This window comes from Sclerotinia sclerotiorum, genomic scaffold (assembly GCF_000146945.2).
Source record: "Sclerotinia sclerotiorum 1980 UF-70 scaffold_14 genomic scaffold, whole genome shotgun sequence".
Taxonomy (NCBI): Eukaryota; Fungi; Ascomycota; class Leotiomycetes; order Helotiales; family Sclerotiniaceae; genus Sclerotinia; species Sclerotinia sclerotiorum.
The window spans coordinates 136,678-152,329 of NW_001820822.1; the positions used below are offsets into that span (position 1 = coordinate 136,678).

The 15,652-nt window shown below is 39.7% G+C and overlaps 5 protein-coding genes across 5 annotated transcripts; 3 read left to right on the plus strand and 2 right to left on the minus strand.

Moving 5' to 3' along the window:
* Positions 1-839: 839 nt before the first annotated feature.
* SS1G_09667 (hypothetical protein) lies at positions 840-2,308 on the minus strand (the record flags this gene model as incomplete). The annotated part of the gene is made up of 2 exons (XM_001588984.1): positions 840-2,031; positions 2,082-2,308. 2 exons carry the CDS (start codon positions 2,306-2,308, stop codon positions 840-842), a joined length of 1,419 nt encoding a protein of 472 aa, XP_001589034.1.
* A 3,719-nt stretch (positions 2,309-6,027) lies between these two features.
* On the plus strand, positions 6,028-6,795 carry SS1G_09668 (predicted protein; the record flags this gene model as incomplete). Its single annotated transcript, XM_001588985.1, has 1 exon — positions 6,028-6,795. One exon carries the CDS (start codon positions 6,028-6,030, stop codon positions 6,793-6,795), a length of 768 nt encoding a protein of 255 aa, XP_001589035.1.
* A 2,326-nt stretch (positions 6,796-9,121) lies between these two features.
* On the minus strand, positions 9,122-10,319 carry SS1G_09669 (hypothetical protein; the record flags this gene model as incomplete). The annotated part of the gene is made up of 3 exons (XM_001588986.1): positions 9,122-9,600; positions 9,694-10,229; positions 10,297-10,319. The coding sequence occupies 3 exons, from the start codon at positions 10,317-10,319 to the stop codon at positions 9,122-9,124; spliced, it is 1,038 nt and encodes a 345-aa protein (XP_001589036.1).
* Positions 10,320-10,741: 422 nt separating this feature from the next.
* On the plus strand, positions 10,742-11,770 carry SS1G_09670 (calmodulin; the record flags this gene model as incomplete). The annotated part of the gene is made up of 7 exons (XM_001588987.1): positions 10,742-10,744; positions 10,893-10,949; positions 11,046-11,061; positions 11,234-11,359; positions 11,410-11,480; positions 11,536-11,677; positions 11,736-11,770. 7 exons carry the CDS (start codon positions 10,742-10,744, stop codon positions 11,768-11,770), a joined length of 450 nt encoding a protein of 149 aa, XP_001589037.1.
* Positions 11,771-13,263: 1,493 nt separating this feature from the next.
* On the plus strand, positions 13,264-15,270 carry SS1G_09671 (hypothetical protein; the record flags this gene model as incomplete). Its single annotated transcript, XM_001588988.1, has 2 exons — positions 13,264-13,964; positions 14,013-15,270. 2 exons carry the CDS (start codon positions 13,264-13,266, stop codon positions 15,268-15,270), a joined length of 1,959 nt encoding a protein of 652 aa, XP_001589038.1.
* Between the last annotated feature and the right edge of the window lie 382 nt (positions 15,271-15,652).

Below are 15,652 nucleotides of genomic sequence, written 5' to 3' on the forward strand. Positions count from 1 at the left end.
GCCTAGATTTTCTCTAAAAGGAGCAGCGAGAAAGTAAAGGTGAATCAATCAAGCTCAGACCGGTAGGTAAATAGCTCCAGTAAGCTTAAAAGAATCGTATGCAACGACTTAAATTCAACGAGATAGAATACGCAGATAGCATAAAGCAGGGAGAGATGATGTGATGATATGTTAGATCTTAGATGTAGAAACTGAACTGGAATATCCCAAAAATACCCATCAATCCAATCACGTGCCGAGAATCGCGATGACTGCAAATAGAAAGTCAAGGAGCAACTCTCTCTCTCTCTCTCTCTCTCTTCCAAAAAGAATATTTTCTTTTTTGCATTCCGCTCCCTTGATGCTTGATGTACAATGTATGTTCACTCTTATCTCATCCAACCAGATTAGAACGATAAAAGTAAGAAGTGAACCCAGAGAACATGCTGACGAGGTGAAATTGAACTAAAAGAGATTTATACCCCTTCTTCCATGATTGCTCATGTAGAGTACGAAAAACTCAACAAGGAAACCAAGTACTACGTAGGACTGAATGAAGAAGCCTCCTTCTTTTGACCAGATACTGCAACCTTGTGATCACTTTACAAACTTCACCACAAATATCTCACCTCCGAAACAACAAATACATGCAACTCGTAGGGCATAATATTAATTCTCCCACGTTCTTATGCAAGCTCTAAAATCAGACTTCCTTCCCATAAATATCCCATGCCATGCCATGATATCAACAATCTACGTCTCAATCAAAAGCACCGTAATCTCCAACGCCAATCTATGCATGATATCTCTCTGAACTCCTTCCCATAAATACAAAGGTACAAACCAACGCTAATATGAGATCACGAAATCCCAGCCACAGAAAAACTGAGGAGTGAGCCAGCCATCAAACCTGCTACAAGATTGATCATCATGAAAGGTCCGCTTGCTTCTCGTTCTTCCTCATCAACATAATCACCGGCTGCCATCATGCAAGAACTGCCAAGCCAACCATTACTAAGTCCAAATCCACCTTGAACGACGAGAAGGTAGAAAACATCGCTGTTGACTCTGGCCCCTTTACCCTCAATGTTACACAGAAGATATAACGGAACAAAGCCAATTCGAAGAATAGAGAATATGAAAAGTGGGATCGGTCGAGCCTTGGTATGAAAAGGTAGAAGTGGTAGCAGACGGCCACACAGATCACCGATGTTCCAAACCAGAAATCCAAGGGGAATAAAAGCCTCAGGTTGAAGTATTCGAGAAGCACCATCAGCGGGTACTACTGAAACCACTTTTGATGTAAACACTGGGAAGAACATTGACACAGCGAAACACATGAACACTCCTCCTGCCAACCAATAAAGTTTCTTGAACAGTCTGACCATACCAACGACCTTATTCTTCCCGCTCTCATCACTCTCATCATCACTATCAGCTGATGATGCCGCGCGGCTTTCGAGGATTCGATTTTGCTTTCTAAGTAAGGGGAAGACGAAGACTAATGTGAGAACACTGATGACGGTAGCCGTCAAGAAATAAACAAAGGCCGAAGTGGTATTTTCCTTTACATCTGCAACCTCCGTATCTACGTCGGCCCAATGGTCTGGTGGCGGAACAGCCAGAACCGTCGCAATCTGTGCTGCTGAAGGTAAAACTCCGGCAATTGCTTGCCCAGTCATAATAGCTTGTATGTATTCCGGTCTGCCAAAGCTCGACGCAAATGCAAATGCCCCATTTTGTAAAAGCCCAGTTGCGCAAGAGGTCGCGAATACCATGATCAATGTGAAGACCAGATAACCGCTTGATGAAACATCGCGAAAGTATGAAGTGGATATCGCAAGAAGCGTGAAGACTATAGTATTAAGGACGAGGGAGGATATAATTCGTTTCGGGTACGAGGCATTCAATTGCAAATGACTGAGGAGTAGGGTAGATCCGAGGTTCGTAATCGTTCCAACGGAAGTGATCGCAGATTGAAAGTGCTGGAGGATACTCTCATTGTCCTGGAATCGGCTTTGAAAATATGGTGCGGCTGCTAAGAACATATTCCTGTCAAGATATCAGCTTCTGCGCCCTCCCGAGACCTCAGTGGAACATACCATGCCCAGAGCATTGCCACTCCGATTAACATAAAGATCCCATACTCAAACCATGAAAATGGCTCCCCCTCGACTTGATCTGGTAAAACGAGGACGGGTCTGCGAACATCATCTTCGTGGATACTAGAGCTGCTTGAGATAGGTTCATATTCGGGTTCAGGATCGGAATTCTTGAATAAGGCTCGCAATCGGTCAATAGCCGCTCGATTATCAATAGGATCCCTCATTTGAAGAATAGTTGAATTGATTAGACTACCAATTCACGCAAGGAGGTGTCGGTTGGAATGGGATTTATTGTAAGTGATAAGAAGGCTAAACCTCATCCCATGTCACTATAATTCTCAATATACTCGGTATTATCGGCGATATCAACACGTGTGATTGATTCGTAGAGATTAATTGTGAAACCTTTGATGAATGTTTGCCATGTGCTCCAAAGTATTGAATCTCATGAATTATTATTATTGCCCATGTGAAGCCGGATGATCATGTAAATGTCTCGGCAACCTCCGAACCTCTGAAGCGTGAAGCATGAAAGCATGCTTACTCAGCTATTCCGGCATCCGAAGTGATAGGATGAATAATGGAAGAATTTAAAGATTACTTCCAACGACATGATTATAATACGATAAAAAATCATAGTTGCAGAGAAAGTTCCTTATAATATTTGTTAAGTTTCTAAATGGAAGTATGTTGTGGACAATAAAGGCTATAAATTAATGATTATTAGCCAACAATTGAAACAGGCACGAAATTGGCTTGTCAGACTACCACTCGAATCCCCTGTGTACGTTACGTTGTACAGTGCGACTATGGTATAACCATTATCATTGAAGAATCATAACATCTGTTCTTGATCTGATTCTCAAATCACAGTTCTTCGCTACACCTCAGCTACTTATGGCCGCCGTCTGCCACCAAAATCGAGTTTCATCCCATATATCTTACGAGGGAATGATCAAGGATCGTCCCTTTTCCTGCTTCCCACGCTCATCATGATCATAAAGGGATTCGTAGAATCGGATATCCTGTCTGATCTATTTCATAGCAAGAACTCAAGACATGATGATTCGTACCTTCTTGGGAATAAGTTTTACTTCTATGGAGTAATTATAACCTCATATCTTTTGTCTAGCTGATGATAGTACTTTCAAGCCAGACTTGGACTCTAAAGTCGAGAGTGTTAGATGGATGACTACTATATTCAGAGCGATAGAGTTCTAGAACTGTTCATTATCCTATACATATTATGGTCGGATATCTCATCTACATTGTGTAGTCAAGGAAGTGGGCAATTCATGACTGAGGAGATAACTATATTCATATTCCGTATGGCCTAAAATGCACCAAATCCCGTGTCTTACAAGGGTCATTGAACATTTACTAATGGCCACGCTCTCTCTTACAAATTTTGGTGCGCAAAGTTGACCGCGTAACGTGATCAAAATTTCATGCGATGTAAGTATGTTTTGCATACTTTATGCTGCAAATCCTCAAGTGAAGATTTAGCATTGAAATTCAATAGTTTGATCTAAAACACACAGTGGTGCAATATTTCGGAATGATTCTTTTGACAATCTTGCCTATTTGTGATGCGTATTTGCATTCATTAATATATGGTTGTGGCACAGTTCGTGCAATGTACATGGATGTATCAATATTTTGGCCCCCAAGTACGACAATGTTTTAAACAGAGGTGTTAGATGGAACTTATCTACAGTAGAGGGTTGTACGGACTTTTCTATATTGGAAATGTGGTATTACATGCCTAGGACTGATAGAACGATGTTCATAGTCATAAGCAAAATTGACCCTCAATATTTAGATTCACCATTAATTTGCTTCCATTCCCATTGCCACTTCTCTGATCTTTGACCTCCTTCACCTGGAATATTTCAGTATGATACCATTTTCTGGCTCTTCAATCAAATGGGCAAGGAGACAGAAGCTTCTTAATGCCATGGATGAGTCTATGGAAATTCACATTGGTCCCGCGATTGCCCAATCGCGAAGATACAACAGAAAAATGCCACATGTAATAGTGATTTGTTGAAAAACAGTATTTGAATTTTGGCTTGACAGCCAAAATTCGTATTGTCATTGTCAGATAACTCTCATAACAGCAAGGACGACTCCGAACTGCGGATACTGGTCCTCAGCCCTATAGCTTATGTACTAGGTACATACTTTGTCATGAAACCTTCCAAATTTCTTCAATGGTCACTTGTCCACACAGTTCGCGGCTGATTAAAGTTTTTTTGAAGAATCTTTGCCGGAAATATGAGAGTTTTACAGAATTTTGTATTTGGAAGACTGGCTTCATAGCAACACTGGCTCAGTATATTTAACGACGGTTTCGTCAAGTATGAATTCTCGTTTCTGAGAATTCATTATGCAGACATGGAAGTATGTAAGCACTCTGCATCTTAGATTCATGGGTTCCTCAACAAGCTTTATAAAGATGAATACACATAAAATAAGTTCCATGTCAATGAAAAATATAAATGGAAACGCCATGCAAAATTTTCGAGGCGGATCGTACAGATGTTTATATGCCCGCCAAACTTTTTGCAGCTATATATTATGATGTAATAGAGAATCAGTAAGTGATTAAAAATGAGATTCATTGCGATTTCGCAATAGAATTTTTGGATTGACGTCACTAGTGATAAGTTAGTGAGTACCGGGAAAGAGCTAGGAGCTAGTTTGTGAGACTAGATGTTTATCGAGAGGCCGGTAATTTCAAACAACTTTGCCATCCTGTAGCAGAGCTTTCAACATTCACGATGTTAGGCTCAGTATGGAAAGTACCATGATGATTCTGGGTCTATATAATCAGGAATCGTGGCTCCAATAATAAGACAACCTTCTTCTCTTCACACCTACAATATAGAATTACTCAACGATTCCTTATGTTTATGTAATCAGTGTTGACTTTTGAGCTGAAGTGTTAAATTGTCCTCCGAAAGGCAGCGCTGGGTAGATAGGGATAGATGAAAATGAAGTATAGTCTGAGCCTGAGCTGAAGTATTTTCGGAACTCTTGTGGTAATAAATCTCGAACGTTATGTTTGAATGACTATTAATAGACGAGTTGGCTTTTAGCGTTAAGATCGGAGTCAGTGAGAAGTGTATTTTGACGTTAACTGGTGAAGTGCGAGGCGTTGATGACAGTTTCACAGCGAGTAGCTTAGCTCTAAGCTTATCCTTGATATTGTGCCAAAAAGAATTTTAGTGTGAAACTAAATTTAAAGATCTGGGATGGTGGGAGAAAATGCATGTGTCATATGTGGTAATCCTGGCAATATAGTGTAGAAAACCCTTTTTCAAGGTTCAAATACAGCTGGATCTCGAAATCATGATTAGAGTTTCGTTTTGTTAGCGCTATTCATTACTTTAAATGGGTGAACATCAAATATGCTGTCATAGATGACTTCATCGGAAAACTGTTACTTTTACTCCATTCAAGTTCTGTGCCATAATAGTTTTTAGCTGTACTAATTCTGACCAGAAAGTGTCTCATGAGATCATTAGCTTCTCACTGACGATATTCTTTCCAGCTGTAGCTCATCAACTCCAAGATATGTTATCTGGAACTTCCAGTAGTAAAGATGTCCGCTACTCGTGTCACCACCCAAGATGCAGACTGTTCCTTTAATCCGGAGAAGCCCTAGCCCCTAGCTGAATCATTTCTACACACATTTGCTCATATTTAAAGCTACTCAGTTCTTCCTCTTTGTCAATATTCTTCACCTCACCTCACACAACACTTTGGAATATGATTTTGAAAGCACTTTATATATAATTAATACAACATTTCAATGTACTTTCTATGAACGAAATATACATCCTATATTTACAACCATACAAGCGTTTCAAAAACCATAACGGTCGCATCTACCGCCATCAATTAAACGAGCTCATCGAAACCCTTTAATATATTCAATATGTTGGAACAAACAACCCAAACAACCACAAGTCATATCGAAAAACCTGCAAAGCAATACAACACAAAGATGGGTCGATCTACCGAGACACGGCTATTGCGCAATCCGATTACATTTGAAGAATATACACAAGGAATATGGTCAGAAGGACTCATTCACAATAAGCAATCACCTCCAAAGGAGCCCGAAAATGGAAATTTATCTCACATCCATCTCGCCAATTCACCTCAGCCTCCAGTGAAAGACACCACAGAAGCAGCAATAATCTTAGCAAGGGTTCAGTTCATGGCAACTAGCTTGGCCGTTGTTTATTTCCAATGGACTTCGCAGTTTGAACTTCGAACCTTGAAGTTTCGTAAATATCCACTTCCCTCGTCGATGGAGAATAGATTGTTTCTAGAAAGTATCTTGAAGAATGATTGGTGCAAGGATCAAAAGGATAGCAGCACGATGTACTTTTTGATACGGGATCTCGATGGAAAGACCGTGGAAAGGAAGGAATGTTGGGTGATGCCTTGTAAAGGATTATTGAAACATGATGAACCTGGTGGCACTATTGTTTCGAAAAGGAAGAGAAACTTTGAAGATGCCAGTACTTTGGGGTGGGATATTGCGAATAGCACATTATTTGTCCCAAGTGAAGAGACAAGGCTATTGATGGAAATACGCCATGGATGTTGTCCCGCTGTATCCGAGGCTTTTACAGATCCGTCAGATTTTCTCAGTTGCAATGAGGGGAGCGCAGCTGAATCGTATTTCCAAGTATAGATAAATGGGGATTGGGATTGGAATTGGGATTGGAGTTGAAATTGAAGTTTTGATTTTTTTGGAGTAGATCTGGATGATTTGGAAGGCTGGAGTTAGTTGGTTTGTGGAGAAGGATTTACAGAGTAGGACCTGCTTTATTCGGACAAGATGTTTGAAATGTCCAAAGGCACCAAGTTTCATAATTCGTAATTCCTCACATCACATTACCTTAAATAATTCAATCATACTAGATAATTTTAATATACTTCAACATTTTCCAACGGTTTCAATGGGTTAAAATAAAAGATTCATGGATCGAAACTCTTTTAATTCTTGAATTATAGTCCTGATTATCCAGTACAGGTAACTATCAGGAAGGAATAAGATTGAGATCAAATGATAGGAATTAACTTGAGCTCAAAGATATTATTATAGTATTCAGTCAAGGATACCCTTGGCTTCATTTAGATTTAATCATCGAACTATAGACGTTCCTCCAACAGATGCTCTGCTTCCTAAGGGTACTTTAAAGGTCTACTCTACAGGAGGATTATATGATTCGCAACTCTTATAGAGAGCTTCTACATTCATATTTTCACATAAAAGTAAGATCTTTATTCATACAAACTTAAGCAGAATGAATACATGCCACTGGCATGATGTATTTGAGATATACACCACGTCCTCAAACTCATGTCTACGCTTCTTGAATTTCTGCTGAAAATACATGTAATGAATTTTTACCGCTCGCAAGCATGCTTCATTATCCTCATTCTATAACCATCTCTAGGAATGATCAACAGAGCCAACAATAAATAAACAGCAGTGTTGAAAGGAGCAACAGCAACAGTCCGGTAACGACAATAAAACACCTCTGCTCTCGGAACTTAAAATGATATTATTTTTCCTCGACAATCTTTAAAATAGGGCTTTGCATGCACAGAATTCGAAAGAACAACGAAGCAGTGAAGCCCTATAATAAACTATAGCTCAATTCCATCTTCACCTTATTAGGAAGTAAGACTACATCCGGACCTATGTATATGGCAAAGACAATTCATTCTGTAGGAATTCATCAAGACCGGAAGGGAAAGGGATACCCATCCAATGCGCCTTTCTACTACCCTCTCCCCATCTTCCAACACTAAACAACCCCTCTCAATACCTAACCAGCAAGCTCATCATGTGCCAACCTCTCTTTTCCGCATCCAAATTCAACTTCCAATTTGGAAATATATAATGCACCTCCTGTCTCTTCCACTCTCCTCCCAAAAAGAGAAACAAAGAAAAACTCCTGCATCAATACACCGTGCAGCTTATACTTAAAGAAGAAATTAGGATTTCAGTATACTACTCGCATAGATTTATAAAGTATATAAATAATACTTACAATATATTAAGTGATATCTAAGTAATTACTCGAGTAGTTAAAAATTAGAATTCAGCAGAGAGGAAATTTAAAGATAATATTTAGATCATTCAATCAAGTATCATATTATATATCTTTAATAATAAAATCATACATTAATACTACCGCTATTACTTATCATCATACTCATTATCATTTTCATTTTCATTTTTTTCACCATCCTCCTATCTATTACCATCTCCTTATTCCTACTCATAATCCACATTTTTTTCTTTCTCTCTTTCTTCCTTTCTTCTACTAGCTTTCTACACTTCATCATATACTGTACAGTCCGATACAACCGTTTTCTAATAAATATACTCAAGATATTCCTCATCTCATCTTACTCTATCAAACTTCCTCCACAAACAAACAAAAAAAGTGGCTTTTATACTTAAGTTTTCTTCTATTTTTAATATTATTAATTATTATTCCCACCTCAACTCATCTATAACAATACAGTACAAGCGAAGTGGGTGGAGAAAACCCCTGTGTATAAGCGAAGTGGAGCATGCTCTTACATTTTCCCCTTTTAGCATCTCAGTTATTAGTATCTTTCCTTAGATATCATTCAAATCATATAATATAAATATATTTAGCACATACAGAAATGTAACATATAACAAATAGCAAAGGCGATATATAATAGGACTAGTGAGATAGAATAATGAAATAGGAGGTGAAGATTGTGGGGATGAATGTGGTGATTTGAGTTGTCTAGTTTTCTGAGAAAGAAAGGGATGAAGGTTTGAGTGGAAACTTGGAACAAGTGCTGTTATGATACTATTTGAGGGTGGCATTTTTGATCTGTTGGATATATATCATTCATATGTGAATCATAATAATAGCTCCCGGATGCAAAACAAAGGCGCATCTCGCAAACCAATCACAGCTACACACCCAAAAATACAATTTATCTTGAAAAAAAAAGTGCCATTATTAAGGTGGTGATGGTGGTGATACACTTTCGTCTATCCCTCCTCTATGCTTCTTTGGTTTTACCAACAACAAAATAAACATGCCTACAACTAATAGGATTAATAACAAAATAATTCGTCTCTTCGTTCCTCGTCTTTGGTATCCGCTTGCAACTTTCAATTCCACATTTGCAGCCTTAACATCTACTGCCATCCTCTCCACATTATAATCTATACGATCCAACATTGTTCCTTGATCTATAATCATAGTTTGGAGTTCTTTGAATATGTCGGCGAGTTCGATGATACCTTGGGCGATGTCATTAATTTCACGTTCTCGTTGCATGATGGCTGCATCATTGGAGGTGAGCTGCTTTTGTGAGGTTTGTTGGAGGGTTGCTTGAGAGAACGATTTATCGGCGTCGGATTCCATGATGGAGGGGTCGATGTAATTACTGTAAAGAGGGGTAGATGTTCGTTCGATTGGTGCATTCATGCCTCCTAAACCTCGTAACTCTAATATTGGTCAGTAAAGCTTCTTTAAAGATCTCGTCATGACAACGACATCGATAATCATAGAAATACAAAACTCACTCTTTAAATAATTACTTTGCTTTTTCCTAAATCCTGCACTTGCTTCTTGTACCCTCGATGCAAGTGAAATTTGGATATTTTTCGCCATAGTTTCTTCTCCTTTACTTATTCCTCCTTGATGTCGCGAATCACGAACTATTTGTTCTACTCTTTGAATCGCTCTCTGACAATCGTGAAATCCCTTGGTAATTTGTTGTGTCAACAATTCAATCTCCCTTTCTTCCTTCTTCTTGACTTCTTCATCATCAAATCCTGGAAGTACATGCTTTTGATGCAGTTTCTCTAATTTTTGACTCTTATCTGCGATATCCGTAAGGTATTCTGTGACTTCATCGCTGATATCTGCCCATCTCGGTGGTAATAAATCCATTTCTATTATCGCATCTCCATCATCTTCGAATGCGCCAGCGGACATAAGTCCTCTGCGTTCCTCTGAAGCCCCTCCAATACTATCTGAATATCCATTTCCGGAAGCGCTGGAGTATTTCGGTTTCTTTGCGGGGTGATGTGTATATGATTGTCGATAGGAGATATAGCTGATAGATTAGGTGGTCAGTATCTAAGCTTCCAGGATTGAAAAGGCTAACAATAATTTGAACTTACAGATTTGTACGGTCGCGCCACATGGCGATTTGAAATGAATGCTCCGCTATCACAAAATATAATAAAAACAGAATTTCATATAGAAACTCAAAGGATTGTAATTTGTGTTGAAGTTTGTTATTGAATGTCGCATGTTGTTTCTTGTTCAATGATCCCAAGCTCTCCCCAGCTTCCCTCTCTCTCGCCTGAGGAAGGAATCCATCCTAGAACCTCTTACTCTTCTCAAACTAAGATCCCATTCGGCTACCGGCCACCGTACAACTATTCAGGTTTCTATGCTTCTCCGAATCAAAACATCTGAACTGTTGAAATCGCAATTCCTACCGACATCATCAAAGATCTCCAACCTTACAAACTTTCTTCAAGCTTTCCATATACCTAGTACCCTAGAAACCCTTCGATCCTCAGAAATCAATATACATTTATCCCAACTAAACTCTCAACTATGGTTAGTCTCCTTTCCATGAAGGCTGGACTTTAACAACCCCGCGGTCTTCAGTACTCGGCTTGAAGCTGGGAAGTTGGTAGCTTCCAGTTAGGAGAGGATATAGTGTTGGAGGAAGATGAAGTCGCAACTAACATGCGCATTCACATAGGCTGATTCTCTAACTGAAGAGCAAGTCTCCGAATTCAAGGAGGCCTTCTCCCTCTTTGTAAGTTCATCTCTCTAACTTTTACAATCTCAGCCCTATGGACACTTGGCAGGGTATATTTGAAGATTTGGTAGCTAATAATTTATAACTTTACAGGACAAGAATGGTGATGGTTAGTAATTTCAGATTATACTTTCCATGTCCCAGTTCGACTCTCCTCTTTTATCTACGTGCTAGACATCTTGACCGACACCGCCCCTATCTCGAACAATTGTACCAACAAAGGGGGCAATAACACGATTGAGCATGATAATACAGGTCAGGGTTGATATATAAATTCATAGGACAAATTACTAGCAAGGAGCTGGGTACCGTCATGCGATCCCTTGGACAAAACCCTTCCGAGTCTGAGTTGCAAGACATGATCAATGAGGTCGATGCCGATAACAACGGTACCATTGATTTCCCAGGTACGGCAAAGCATAATATAGTTTATGACTCACGAAGCTGACTGGATCAGAATTCCTCACTATGATGGCAAGAAAGATGAAAGATACCGACTCTGAGGAGGAGATTCGTGAAGCATTCAAGGTTGGTGGTTTGTAGCTTATTTATTGTCGCAAAGGCTAATGTTTTGTTGATATAGGTTTTCGATCGTGACAACAATGGTTTTATCTCTGCTGCTGAACTTCGTCATGTCATGACCTCCATTGGAGAGAAGTTGACAGATGATGAGGTCGATGAGATGATCAGAGAGGCTGATCAAGACGGTGATGGAAGAATCGATTGTATGGACAACTTCTCCAATGTCTCATTCCAAGTGCATCTGCTAATGATTATTTACAGACAACGAATTCGTCCAGTTGATGATGCAAAAGTGATGGAGCTTGCTTTTTTCGCGTGATCTTTTATTGCTGGGAGGGAGAATAGACGGCGTACACATCACGGGTCTTTTGGACAGTCAAAATTCTCGTGAGCGCACGACTGGACTGGTTGACATTCAGTAGAGCGTTGCAGTTTTAAGTGACGTTGATGATCAATGATAACCCATCAGGCATCTTATTGTCTAGTTAATACCCTTTACTAGAGTTGTTATCATGTTTTTTGTGAATTGTGAATGATGATAATATGCACAGGATGACAGGAATCAAGCCCATTAGCTAAATTCCGCCTCATGTCTTGAAGATTCGTATTAGGCAGAATTTACAATTTAGAGACGACAAATCATGTAGTTGTTTCTTCCCCTAAGTTTTCATCACTGTAAGCTACCTACTGTCAACTGTATTGTGGGATAGATCTTCAGGGGAATATGTGGATTAGCAGGAATCAAATCGATGTCCAATAGAAGAAGTAAGTGGATACAGCCGTTTAGCTTTACTTTAGTAAGGTTTACCTCGTAATCTGTAGGGCAGGTTAGTTGAAGAAGAATGAAAGAAGAAGGGAAGTAACAAGGGGGAATTCTCCGTAGAAAAGGGAATCATTAAGTTTACCATTCACATGGTACTGGAATCTCTTAGTATCTTAGTGACCTGCAGCTGGCTTTAATCCAACATACATCTTGGTTGCTGGTTGTTGGTAACTTACCCGATTTGTATTAGATACATATGATATAGTGTATTGATAGGAGTGTTTATAGAAGTGGAAGGGATCATTATGATTACTGATGGGATTTATGTTCCTTTCTACTGTATATAGATATTAAATAAACTAGATACTTCTTTTTAAATATCCTTCTTTTATGCTTCTTTTAAACTTTCTATGTAGCTAACCTTACGCTACGGTACCGGAGTATATGTGGGGAAGGCAGCCGTACGGAGAGATCTAAAGTCCTAAGTTTAAGTTTAGAATTCCCGTACGGAGAGCACCATGAGCCCAGACCCCTTACCGCAGAATATGCACAGGACTCAATGATATCAAAACAGAATTCATGAAGGAGGAAACCTTGGAAATGACATGTATTTTGTCATATTTTGATCTGATACATACATCCATACATGAATACATAATATATTCCTCGGCGATATGTAGATCGATTGAATTCCTGTTCTTTTCTTTCTTTTTTTCTTATAAGATTGCTTATTTTTCGATAATATATCATCTTGGGGTTCTGCTTCTTGATTACTTTCTTGCTGTCTACGGTGTAGGCTGGACGGTTTTTTTCAGATAGACTTTGGAGTTACAGATCGATACAGAAACAGAATCAACCTCGGATGAAGGACAAAACTGCTGTCAAAGCATTCGAGTCAAACCTATCGTTGACTTTCAAGGGATGTAGTCAATTGATATTTAAGAGTTCAATTGATACATAATTTCTCCCTATTTTTCTTCTTCTACCTTACTTTTCGGTTCTGCGAGCAGTGCTTCAGCAGCAGATATGCCGTCAATCATTAAAAGATGGAGATTAGCTTTTATAGCTGCTGTGTTTATGATTTTTAGTCTTCATTATCTTCATTCGAGGCGGAATATTTGGAACTATGGCTCGAATTATATACCTTCGATATCGAGACCACATCTACCGGATGGGAAGATCCATTGGTCGAAATTGCCAGAACGATATCCAGTTACTTCACACATTCCTTTACCGACCGGAAAACCAAAGAAGATTCCGCAGATTCAAAATACCCCGCCCAAAGAAGACGCAGCGCAGAAAGAAGAAAGATTAAAGCGATTGGCGGCGGTAAAGGAGAGTTTCGTACACAGTTGGGAAGGGTATAAAGCGCATGCATGGTTGCGAGATGAGGTTTCTCCATTATCAGGATCATGGAAAGATACATTTGGTGGCTGGGCCGCTACTTTGGTGGATTCTTTGGATACGTTGTGGATTATGGGGTTGAAGGAAGATTTTGAAATTGCGGTTCAATCAATTGAGCAAATTGATTTTACGACGACGAATGAGAAGGAGATTAATGTTTTTGAGACGACGATTAGATATATGGGTGGCTTTTTGGCCGCGTATGATGTTAGTGGGGAAAAATATCCAGGGTTGTTGTTGAAGGCTGTGGAGGTTGCGGAGTTGTTGATGAGTTGTTTTGATACCCCAAATAGAATGCCCATCCCTAGGTGGGATTGGAAGAAGTAGGTTTGGCTCCCAGTATTTGTTAGGTAAATGGCTGACCATGATAGATATCTAGAAGGAGGAGATCAAATAGCACCTAGGCGAGCTTTGGTTTCTGAACCGGGTTCTTTGACTCTGGAGTTCACTCGTCTTAGTCAGTTGACTGGAAACCCAAAATATTATGATGCTGTCCAGAGAATCTCTAATGAATTCGAGAAAAGTCAAAACTCTACTCGCTATCCCGGATTATGGCCTGTCAGTGTCGACATGCAAAAGCTTCGATTCGATGAAGATACGATTTTCTCCCTCGGCGGGATGGCAGATTCTTTGTACGAATATCTCCCAAAACAATACATGATTCTCGGCGGAGTTCTAGATCAACCCAAGAAAATGTACGAAAACTTCATCTCGGTGGCTCAAGAAAAAATGTTCTTTTCAATCTTAAACGAAAAGAACCAAAAAATTAAAGTCTCAGGAGATATCCGCATAAAAGGTATAGGCGAAAGCACCACTCCGGAACTCATGCCCCGCGGCCAACACCTGACTTGTTTTACCGGCGGCATGATTGGAATCGCCTCGAGAATCTTCAATCGACCCTCTGAACTTGCGCTTGCAGAAGAACTCACCCATGGATGTATATGGGCGTACGACAGTAGCCCCAACGGAATCGCCCCTGAAATCTTCAGCGTGGTCCCATGTCTTAAAAATCACGATTGCACGTATTCAAAGGAGAAATGGTACGATGTGCTCGCGGAAATCTATACGCATCCGATTACGAATACAAAAGCGGACACGGAGAAGAAATTAGATGGGGTGGTGGAGGATAGGAGACTAAGTCCGGGGTTTACGGCCGTGGATGATCGGAGATATATTTTAAGACCGGAGGCGATTGAGAGTGTGTTTATTATGTGGAGGATCACGGGTGATAGGAAATATGTTGATGCGGCGTGGCGGATGTTTAGAGCGATAGAACGGGTTTGTAGGACGGAGATTGCGTCGGCGGCGGTGATGGATGTTACTGTTACTGTTTCTGTGAAGAATCACGAGAAGAAAGAAAAAGAAGGAAAGGACAAGAAAGGAAAAAGTAAAGATAAAAAAGAAAAAGAACAACATTTTGCGAAAAACCTAGGTGGTTTATCTGCAGAAAATGATGAGGATGATGAGGATGATGAAGATGGCGTACAACAATTAGATAGTATGGAGAGTTTCTGGTTGGCGGAGACGTTGAAATATTTTTATTTGTGTTTTGAGGAGTGGGATGTCGTGAGTTTGGATGAGTGGGTTTTGAATACTGAGGCGCATCCTTTGAGGAGGGTTAGGGGGTGAAGGGGGTGAAGGGGGTGATAGAGAGAGAGATGATATATATAAATATATATGCTTTTTTTCCTTCTTCTTTTGGGTGGGTGGGGGGAGGAGTGGTGAGGGGGGAAGGATTCTTGGTTGGGGGAGGGGAGGGGGAAGGGGAAGGAAGAGGAATAGTTTAGATGTCCTTTTTGAGGGGAGAATTAAGAATTAGGAATTAAATATTTATTAACTTTATAAGATTTCTGAATCTTTGATCTTTAGTTTTGAGAGGGGATGGTATGAGAACGAGGTGTACTTAGGTATATAAGATCTTCCGTTACAGTAAGGTAGTAGGTATACTTTCGCTGAATTCACCATTGAACAAGTAACGTAAGTAAAAAAAAAAAAACCAAAAAAAAAACCA